At 31.3% G+C, this 11,844-nt stretch overlaps 1 protein-coding gene across 1 annotated transcript; it reads right to left on the reverse strand.

Moving 5' to 3' along the window:
• Positions 1–2,776: 2,776 nt before the first annotated feature.
• Positions 2,777–10,732, reverse strand: Smp_069400 (putative regulator of G protein signaling; the record flags this gene model as incomplete). The annotated part of the gene is made up of 4 exons (XM_018793293.1): positions 2,777–3,148; positions 7,291–7,457; positions 9,944–10,137; positions 10,722–10,732. 4 exons carry the CDS (start codon positions 10,730–10,732, stop codon positions 2,777–2,779), a joined length of 744 nt encoding a protein of 247 aa, XP_018647820.1.
• Positions 10,733–11,844: the final 1,112 nt, after the last annotated feature.

An 11,844-nucleotide genomic window follows, 5' to 3' on the forward strand; every position in this document is an offset into this window, starting at 1 on the left:
AAGTTGATATGATTTTTTATTTAAAATACATTTAGATGTTGTAAACTACTTTAGAGTCATTTGAATTTGTATGTACATTTTAAACATGACTGACAAAATTTAGCCATCTGTAAATAATGTAGAATAAGACATTATCTATGTTTTACTTTCGCTTGATTGATCTAATATCAAAATAGTTCAGTTCAAGCTTGATTGGTTCAACAATGTATTTTTTTAATGATTTAAGGTATGAGTGATCTCCATTTGAGTCTCTTATCTACAATTCTGTTATAGTTGTGTATAACTAACACTATGATAAGTAGATAAATTGAATTACAAACTGACCACTAATGAATTTCAAGATTCAGTGGCTGATTATATTACGTGGTTTCACACACCTGTAGAAAACTATTTTAAAGTGTTCTGGATAAATGTAACGTAAAAAAGGTTGTTAAGATCTATTTTCATCCAACCATTTGTTTGTTTAAATCACTATTTAGGATGAAAACATACATTTTCGGGATATTCATCTCTAATATCAATTAGGATGTATAAGCTTACAGATAATATTTGGCCTAAAATGTTAATGGATTTTTTGATGATGCATGATTCACTGTAATAAAATGACGATGCTAGGATTACCATAATTTTCTAAATTATTAAAGCTCTGGTTCACAAAGCTACTTCTCATAGCTGTCTTAGTGTGTTATGATAGATCGTAGTTAACTTGGTAAAATGTATTTGTAAAGCATGCTAAATCGAGTATCATTCTCTAATATGACAACAAGTTCCTCACCAAAATAAAAGGCCTTAGATTCTATTATGTATGCAGTTTCTATAATAATGACATAATAACTTGTATACCAACATTCAAATTAACTACGAAACTATTTATGCTTGATTCTCACCCAGTTAAGTTAGAGATGCATTCGAGTATCAGAATGAATATGAATGCCATAATATAGGTTATCCAAGTGATGAGTACTTGATTCAATTGCCGTTACAACTCATCTACTTAAAACAAGTTATTAAAATAAAATATCAAGAAAGTTTGGTCAAAATCGATTTGTAGTTTGTAATAAAAATAACGAGGAAATGAAAAACTCCACGTTTCGCTCCATGTACAGTGAATAGGTTTGTGGTCATCTAGACTAAATCATTGGTTGGAAACGCTTTGACGGTCGAAGCGATAAGTACTGAGTGTGGATCTTAGTAAGAACACCAACGTATAGACCCAGGAAAGTCTCAGATATGATCCATTACTGAATCCCACTGCTAGCCATAACTCATATATCTCAGAAACAGAATATAATTTTTAGGAGTCCATAATTTAAATCATAAACCATCTTCCCATTTTTCCACGTTCATGTTGATTGTTTTGTCTGATGAGATTCAGACTTCTTTGATTGAAAGATACATTTGTATGTAACAAGAGACAAAGAATTATAATTAACCACACATAACACTGGTATTTAATATATTTCTAGTTTTAATATTCAGAATACTCTTGAAAAAGGATTTATGATTATCTCAGTGCATCGTTCAGAAATTGCGATTTTTAAAATGTCTGTACTTAAAATAACTTAGAAACGTGTTAACAGTTCAGAATGTCATAGTTCAATTAAAAGATCTGCCACTCTATTATGGAAATTATTGACTGATATAACTAATCTCCTGAGAAATTAGAATATTCCAAATTCAAATCTGCATTGTTGTTCCGTCCTTCGAGGTAAAAACTTTATTCGTAAACTTTCTCTATTAGTTTTGAACACAATCGTTTCATAATAAGCAGAGATGTACGGTGGCTAACAGTGGATATCAAGATGTGCGTTTCGTCCCATTTGAGACTCGTCAGCTAGATGTGCCTGCATCGCAGAGTTAATTTTCACTCCGGGATTCAAGTCCAGTACCATTCGCTTCAAGAGCCATCGCGTTCTCCACTTAGTTACTGAGTCGGGATAAGCGCTAGCATGTGAAATAAGGTGAAGTTTAATTCATCTTGTATTGATTATTTGATCTTTCCATTGACGTTTAGGACTGCAAGTGATCAATCTCTTCAAACGTCCAATACAAGGCGAAATAATTATTAGATGTTTGAATAAAAGTGATCTCGTTAGCATTATTTTATGAGACCCAAATCAGTCTATACTGACAATTCTGTTTGTAAATATTTGACCTCATAAGCTTTTTTATCTTTATTAGCTTCCCGAGTACCTGATCGCTACCAAAAATATTCTTATGTCTTATTATTAAACCACTATATTATGACCTCATCAAAGATAATTGCTTGATATTTTATGGAAAAATTCAGTCAATGCATTTAATCATAACGTAATTTCAACAAATTCCCAGATAGAAACATAGATTTAATATTATGGGTTCTTTCCAAGATTTCTATCATTTGTTATATCGAGTGTTAGAATTCACAAGATGTCTCATTTACATGAAAACACAATTATATAGCTTGCTTAAGATGTCAGTTGGGATTTGCAATATATCACTACTCCAAATTAATGAATGCTTCATCGGAAGAACAAACAGATAGGTATCAAAAATAAACTGTATTTTTACTAAATTCACATTTACAATTTTGAAATATTTCTTGAATTTACATTTCACCAAAGTTAAATAGTAGATCGTTGATATCTGAAGAAAATTAAACTGCTGTCATTTCACTTTAAACATCAGTATACTTGGAGTTTGTCGTTTAAAACTTTATTTATGGTCAAACTGATTTTACTCCACGGGAAGTGATTAATTTCTGCCATAACAATGTACTACTGTCGTAATGGTTATCCTATTTCTCATTCATCTTGGTTGAAACGATTTTACTGTTAAGATTTGTCATCGAACTACTGGAGCTGTCTGCATAAGTAATAGTTGATGATGCGATGCTTGGTGGTACAGACGAATACTTAGATGTAGTAAATGCACTTTTAATTCCTCTGAAATCTATCACAGAATGCCGACCAAGTTTATTAGACATATTACATTCTCTTATCCTGCTTAATTCCACTGCCGTTAAGTATAAATCTGATCGTAAAAATCTGCGATAAGAATCCTTTTCCATCAAAGATTGAACTCTACGTTGACATTGGTCAAATGTGTTTTTGTTAGCTGATGCAAGTTCTCTTTCAGTTTGCAACCTCGTATTAGAGTCCAAGTTTACCTGTTGAACAAAGACACCAAAAGATAAGGTAATTACGTATGTTATAAGAACATAATTTTTATGATTGCATTTGTTAATCTATACCTAACTGAATAAACAAATCGTTTCCCAAAACAGTATGGATTATTTTAAAAGGCTTCAAATTAAGTTCCGTATTCAAATAGTTTAATCACTTATGCAAGCTTTGACGAATCTGTTACACCGTTTATATCTCAGAGTGAAGTTAGTTAGATGACCACTAAAAAACAGGAAGCAATGGACAGCTATTCTGTTTTCGTTTAGGGTTCCTCAGAATTCATGACTCCAGTGGTGATTGAACCCAGAACGCTATGGTTGTGCAATGTGAGCCTTAACTATAGATTACTGAGTCAACACCCAATGTTCTAAATTTCTAGTTTCAACCAATCCGTAACATTAAGTAATCATTGGTAGACGGCTATCTCACACTTAAAATCGTTAAACTTTATTAATCACGGTTTTTCACAAGAACTCACAGATAGAATAATAATTTTGATTTAAAGAGAGTTCAATGGTGATAATTCAAAACTGATTCAGGTTAGATTTCAGAATAATTCAAATGACTTGAGATAAATGGCTTTTTCCAATGAACTTAAGTTTTGATATTCATTTAACATAAGAAATTATCGACAAACAGCAGTTTATCATTTGATGAGCCAGTAAAATTAAAATGGTATTATGAAACACGATATTTTCAAGGAATTGAAAGACACTTAGGAGGTGATAATTATAGTAATAATAATATATATAATAATACTATTCAAACAAATATGATGTCATGAGTAAATTGAAGCTAGAACACCAAGGAAAACCTGGAAGCACTGGACGGCTGGCTCAGTGGTCTAGTGATTAAGCGCTCGCGCGCAAAATCGATAGGTTCTGGGTTTGAATCTATCAGGACGGGATCATGGATGCGCACTGCTGAGGAGTCCCACAATAGGATGAAACGGCCATCCAGTTCTTTCAGGTTTTCCATGGTAGTTTAGCTTCAATTGACTCATGATTTCAACTATGAAAATACTAAAATCTTGACAAAACCCCTTTCTGAAAATATGATATCATCTAATTAATATCATTCGTGAAAATTTTAAAGAATTAAAATGTTCAATATAAATTATCTCAAGGTTATTGTACATAATATTCATTGAACTTTGTTGATGTAGGATATTAGGAAAGAAATAGGTGGAAATTTCAAGCTCTGAAGGATTCTAGAAAATTCATGGAGAAATACTTATCCATATCCTTATAGACAAACATTTTGATGAATAAGATATTTCGATCATACACATTTGGTAAAATTATAGTTAAAAACAGGTACGCCACCTGTTTGTTTTACACAGCTGAAACTGATGAACGTCGTCAACTGACCAGTATAAATCATATATATGTATATATAAATTTATAAATACAGATGAAACAATTTGATTCAATATATTAACGAGAAAACATAAATATTCCCAGCTTATTCTTAAATATAATCATTTTTTTCTATTACTTTCCTCAAGATCATGCGCACACAAACATCTGTTAAACATGTGTTAATATTACTGAATCAATAGACAAATTGATTGAATTATGTTTCTATCTTAAACACTAAATCTTTTGTGATGTGTGCTAGTGATGTCGATAGATATAAGTAGTTTGTATCATTAATCGGAAGGGAAATGTCTGGAGGCAGAAGGTTAAAAAAATCAAAGAAAATAGAACGTGAACAAAGAATGATTGGTGTGGGAATGGAAGAACTGTGATGTCTGAGACAATTGATTGACATTTGCAAATGAAGTATTTACTGTTCGGTTCCCAGATTTTACTGAGATGTTCTATAATTTTCGATTCAAATATATTCGACTGTCCACAGTTGTGTTCTCGTTCACTACACTATCATTAGGTAGATGAAACTGAACATTACTTTTTCTAGACTTATTTACTTATATCCTAACACTTTAAATAGATAATACTAAGACATATTCAACTAATAATCTACACCTATGTTATTGTGTATTTCAGTCTACCGAAAAAATGCGAAATCGGATATTTATAGAAACAAACAAAAATATAATGGTTTATTTCCCGCCTAAATACAACATTCATCAATAATAATAGTTAGAAACGTTTTTTTTAAATGGAGTTTTGTTCGCTGAGCTGGATGGTTTCGTCGTGAAGCTTTCATCGTCCTTCTGAACGACATCACGACCAAACCATCCAGCTCGGAGAACAAAACTCCATCAAAATCATCCACCTGAGCTACAAATCTTCTCCACGATCTCAATAGTCAGAAACATTTTGAATTCACTTAACTGTTCATGTAAAAAATAGAATGTTTAGAACTATTCAATTTTTTAACTAAAGGTAATCATAGTCAACATTCAATAAATATGCTATTGATGTACAAAAGTACTGATCAGTTTTATATGTTCATCAAATCAATTTATAATGCAATCATTCCTAACCTTCTATAGACATATATTTTCTATATAACTGTAGTGAACAAAACACAGGTGGGAACGATCGAATGTAAGAAAGCACAAATTACAGACTATCTCACTAAATTCTGATAACCATACAGCGAACAGTCAATTCGCAAAATAACAACCAATTGTCTCAATCATCACAGTTCCTTCTGTAAATATCACTCTATCTTCACTAATTTCATTATTTGTGCATTTCCCCACCAATTGCGCTGTATTTCAGTTTTTTCCTTATCGGTCTTCTGCCAAAATACATTCTATATCTAACCATCACCATATACTACTTATATGGATATAAGTGAACACACCACATAACAATATATATATATATATATGAATGTACAGCTTAAGTAAATGATTTCGTTGAAAAAAAAATTTTCTTCGTTGAATTCCTTCTTTTTCTTATTCAATGACACTGTGGGTTATTTTAAATGTTCATTAATTAAATCTAAGAATAAATAATTATGTTGTTTGCTAGAATTCATAAATTTTAGTGCTTATTACTAAACCTTTATAGTACGAAGGAACAATAAAGATATTATGACGTAATATTCTTACTGTTCAGTTGTACTATTTAAACTCTGTTTAATTTTAATTGGGTTATATATTCTCTGAAGAAGTGGCTTACACTGAGTCACGAAACGTCAGAAAATCTCATTTTTCTACTTATTCGGATATTACAAATATATTATTCTATTTATAGACTTGGTTTGTTTCATTAGTTTTATTTTTATTTTGAAATGTTTGTTTTGGTTTGTTTTTTTAATTAAAATAATAGAAATATTGACTGGATCAATCTAGTTAGAATGTTCAAGAATCATTTGAAATAAGTTGTCTAAGAAATTTTAAAGATGGAAATGATGGAACGTCTGTAACAAGAATAATGAAAGCAAATGATTTTAAATGTTACAACTTGTCAATTATTAAAGACCAACTATCATGACATCCATTTATTCACGTCAAAAAGGTTTTAAAGAATTCAGGGTGAAACGAAGCCAAGCAAAGTAGATTAATTCACATGAGTATTACACACAAAGGTCTTCTCTAATCTACATTATTACTGACTCTTTGTGAGCCTCATAGCATATTTGTTTCATTTATCTGGTATGATTTCATTCTGTCCTATACACACCAAAGATTACTTGAGAATCATCGATTATTATTATTGTTGGTAAGACATTTTTTGATCAACTTGAAAATGACACTGAATGAGTTTGCTATTCTTAATTTTTGTCAGAATCTTGTTTATCAAATCTGTTTTAAAACCTTTCAATGACGAAATCAGTTTCGCTCATGTTTATAATTAACTGATCACTTTTTGCACATCTCAAATCCTTATTAAAGCTGATAAAATTCTACCGACCAAATTACAATACAACAATATGTCCAAGTGATGTGAAATCGCTCATACTTTGTTTAGATGTAGGCTGATGGTTGGATTTAGTCGAAAGGATCGAATCCACTAAGTTGACAGCTACATCTTGTTGATGAGTGCTAAATGATATGAAACCTAGGTCTATGAAGTTTCTTGTTGACTGCTTCCAGCCATCATCCTGTGTTTTTGTTAATAATAATGCATTAATTATATTACAACCAATATCTTCAATGATCATCAAAGATGATGTATTGAAATTAACTCACTAATCAATAACTTACTTCTCTTGCAGCTTGAACAGCTACATATTCATTAAAAATTTTGAATGCTTTACGCTGCATATTTTTTGTACCAGATTTATTACGATAATCTTCACATATAAGCCAAAAACGTATATTTTCATCACTGAATTCTGTGCGTAAAAATTCCCTAAACACCAGGACACCATCTTGAAGAAAAGGAAAATCAGCATAAATCCAGAAGCCAGTAAGTATATAAACTAAACGATAAACGAACAACCGTTGCTATCTGTATCACCTATTACATTATGTCATAGATGTGATTTTTAAAATAATTATTATTTCTATTAAAAAGTATTAAAACGTTTCACAGAAGGAAATTTCCTTCACAACATCATCTTTTGAAGCTGTACAATCGTACTCATATGTAGGTTTATTTTGCATATAGTGGTCCATAGTAAAGTAAAGTAATTTTAAAAAATTGTCATAGTCAAACTTATTTAGATGGACGTCAATGAAAATAAAGTGGTGTTGCATAATATAGTCAAGATTATCATAACTTTAAAGTATTGGATACGATAATTGATGAATGGAAAGGTTTTGTTTTAATGTAATTAAAGTTTGGAAGTAATAAATAAAAAAAGTTTTGCATCATTTACCAAAGTAATTGAAAATTATTAAGAGCTTACATTATTGTAATAGTTCTGGAAGTAATAAAAGTTAATAAAATATAGAATAAAAGATAATCACTGTCTACTTAATAAAGGGAAGAAAAGAGTAATAATTAACAGGTATTGCGCTTTCGAAACATGGCTACTGCCAGCCGAATTAGTAAAATATAATCTTAATTAAATTCACTTAGTATTGTTTGTTTGAATCTTCCCATTGATGTTTAGGACTGCAACTGGTCAGTCTCTAATTAGCATATGTGCATACTGTGCGTATTGCCTCGATATAGCCTTAATTCACAAGCATTGTAAGTAAAGATGGACAATGGATAGCAGTGGAATCCAGTTTTGACGCGCGTTTCGTCCTACTTGGGACTCGTCAGCTAGATGTACCTGCATCTCAGAGTTGATGTTCACTCTGGAACTCGAACCCAGTACCTTTCGCTTCAAACGCATCGCGTTAGCCGCTCAGCTACTGAGTCCTGATAGCCACTTGTTTGTGCAACATTAATGGGAAGGTTCAAACAAACAATACTAAGTGAATTTAAACTTCACTCCATTACATAAGCAAATGGCCATCAGGACTCAGTAGCTGATTGGATAACGCGATGCGTTTGAAGCGAAAGGTACTGAGTCCGGGTCGTAGAGTGAACATCAACTCTGAGATGCAGGTACATCCAGCTGACGAGTCCCAAATAGGACGAAACGCGCGTCCTAGTTTCCACTGCTAACCACCATCCATAATCTTAATTAGTTCTTATTGATAACAAGTGCGAATTAAAAGAAATGTATTTAGTTGACTACAATATTCTTGGAGGTTAGTTACTATATCACAGTAATTATAATTCACTTGAAAGATTACAATCTAGCATTGAATATTTAGTTTGCTTAATATAGGTAGTATTGTATAAAATCAAGTGTTGTTTTACACTCCCATTACTCAAAAACCAAATCATCTAAGTTTATATTTAGAAGACACTTAATTTTGTTGAATGGCGCCAAGTGTTCTTTATGAATAAACTGAGCCAAGCGGTACATGACTAGCTATCACACTTCAAAAACCTTTACTAAAATAAATACATAAAAAATTCGAATGACAATGTAATGAGGAGGTTGATGTGTTAAATAAGCGATTATTTATATCCGTTTGTTGACTACAAATGAAGCTGGATGTCATTTAGGCTACACTAAATAGTATGAAACCCGATCAAAACAAAATCCCAGTCACATTTTTGTTTGTGATTGTTCACTAATGTCTGTTTACACTCTCATGTACACAACAATCCAGAAGCATAATACCTCCAGATGAAAACTTGATCTTTTATCCTCTAAGTTTAAACACAGTGATCCAAATTTTTAATTTTAAAGGGTTAGTACTAACAGAACAACCATAATTTAATGATCTTAGTAAGTAGTTCTCTTTGAAATATTGGAGTAGATAACTGGAATGGAAGTAATATATTTATATGGAATATTAAGATGTTTGATTTGATTCGCATTGTCGATAGCATTGAAATCCACATTAGGCATCCACTTTTATCTAGGAATTGTCAGTTAGACATACTTGCGTCCTCGAATTAATTATCATACTAAAATTTTAACCACTTGTCTTACAACTGAAGCTTCAACGTGTTGTAAATCGAGTTACTGAGTCCAGGCTGCAAATACCTTGCCCAACGGGTATGAAAATATTAGCTATAGTTTTTAAATTTCCCGTAGCCATAATTATTATTCTAATATGTTACAAAATTCATTTAAGGATAATAACAAGAATTTAATGTTACACCAAAGTGATGATTGGTTTGAGGCAAACGTAATCGAAGTACAATAATGAAGAGATGAGATTCATGAAAACTATCAATTCTTGCTGCCGGCTTTCTACTGTATTCTTTCAACTTTAACATCATTCTGAGTGATTTTTTACACAATAAATATCGTTCCTTATTTTTTTGGAAGAATTGAATTATTTCCTGTTCTTGTAAACATTTTAGTTTATTAACCTCATAGAATATTTATTTTTTGCTTACATTTGTCCCTTAACACAGATTCAAATGAACGCGCCCAATCTTCTACATCTTCTCTAGTTGGCCCACCTGAACGAAATAATTTTTCCAGAAACACTCTATGGTTTGAAATGACGATATCAGTAGCACATGACTGAGGTAAAGCTGAACTAGCCGAACGACAGAGCGTTGTTATCTTATCTCGTACACCAATAGCTCTAAAATAAAATCAATATTAAGAGATTATTATTGTAAGTTGAAAAAAAGTCTGTGAACTAGTTCAAAATTGCAGTCTACGTCTAAGTTTAAAAAATGGGAACCACTGAACAAAATTACTTTGATTTATATCACTTAGTATGATTATTTTTGTACAATAGTAAAGATGAATACTAGGGATCCCTACACAGTTATTAGAAATCTTGAAATCAACATAGACACTGAAAAATGGCACTATTAATTGTTACCTAGTAATCTTTTTAATTCCAACATAACTAGAATCAGAAGGGGTTTTGTGATGATTTTAGTAATTTTATAGCTCAGTTCATGAGTCAATTGATGCTAAACCACCACGGAAAACCTGGAAGCATTCTAGCTTTGTGAGATAGTAACTCGAATCAATTAACTATAAAACTTGGCAACAAGGTAAACTGATCGTAGTTTGCAGTTATGTCAAGTTAGGGAAAGTGAGTGATCAACGTATAATATTTTGATTTTGTAATTATAGCAATTTAATAATTTCCTATTTTAGCAATATATACACACAAAATTAAACTCTTTTAAGTAGTTGTTGTCTATTCATTACCTGGTGTTCATATAACCATATTGTGATATGATTAATTTAACTGTTACTCTGGACAGTTGAAAACTATTTATCTGAAGTGTTATATAAACATTTTTAATATTTTATTTGTAGGTCTTTAAATTAGGTCTTTGTCCTGAAACAATGATTATCAAGTATACTGCAAAATAATGTCTAAGTATAGGGTTTTGTGACATTTTTCTTTGAAAAGTAATTTTTGTGAATAAAAAGATACTTTATTAATGATACAGATATTAGCGAACATGTTATTTTATGCTTTATAGGAGGTAACGAGATTACTTCATTTATGATTGAAAAGAAAACTAGGGTAATCTTCTCTGAAATTTCTTTATTTCCTTATTAATTACTTGTATAGTTGATCATTAGTTGAATGATTAGTATAATGTTTGTATTTTGATGATGGCGTTCAATCAAATTAATTTATCTTATTTGGTAAAATTTCATAATCCAATAACAATAAAAATTGTATTGACGTCAATCCACTTCATTTTATTTCTACAACATGTTACACAAACAAATGAACCTTATAATTTATATACAAGTTGATAAATGAAATTTAATAGTAAAGTTCATGAGATAATTGAAGTTACACCACCCATGGCAAAACCTAGGAAGCACTGAAATGACGCTTATCGAACTGAATCTGTGAGCTCAATAACAAGACTTATCAGAGATCACGTTTAGTCACATTAGTTTCCGTTAAAGCACGAAAACACGAATAAGAAAACCTCATCATTTGTTTTTGGACATCTTTATTACTCATCCCACGATATTAAGGGATGATCTGAATTTCCTGGATGTACTAAGCTGTCGGTAGAGTGTTCACTAGCAAGAACTCCATTGGGTTCAGTCTTCTCATTCTAACTAATTGCATACACCAATCTTATAGCCTTCCTATTCTGAACACCAAGATATCTTCCACGCCTACATCAGCTATTCTGTGATCTGTTTCATTACACTTCTCAGCTTCTCTTTCTTTCATTCAACAAGATAGATTACGCTGATTGAAAAGCCAAGTTTATATCATTTTACGGAAACCCAATGAAAGTCATGTTTATCTAACCACTTCTTAAGCGTAGATGACTAAGTTTTCTCCTATTCTGAA

The sequence above is a fragment of the Schistosoma mansoni genome, chromosome 1, assembly GCF_000237925.1.
Source record: "Schistosoma mansoni strain Puerto Rico chromosome 1, complete genome".
NCBI classification, from domain to species: Eukaryota; Metazoa; Platyhelminthes; class Trematoda; order Strigeidida; family Schistosomatidae; genus Schistosoma; species Schistosoma mansoni.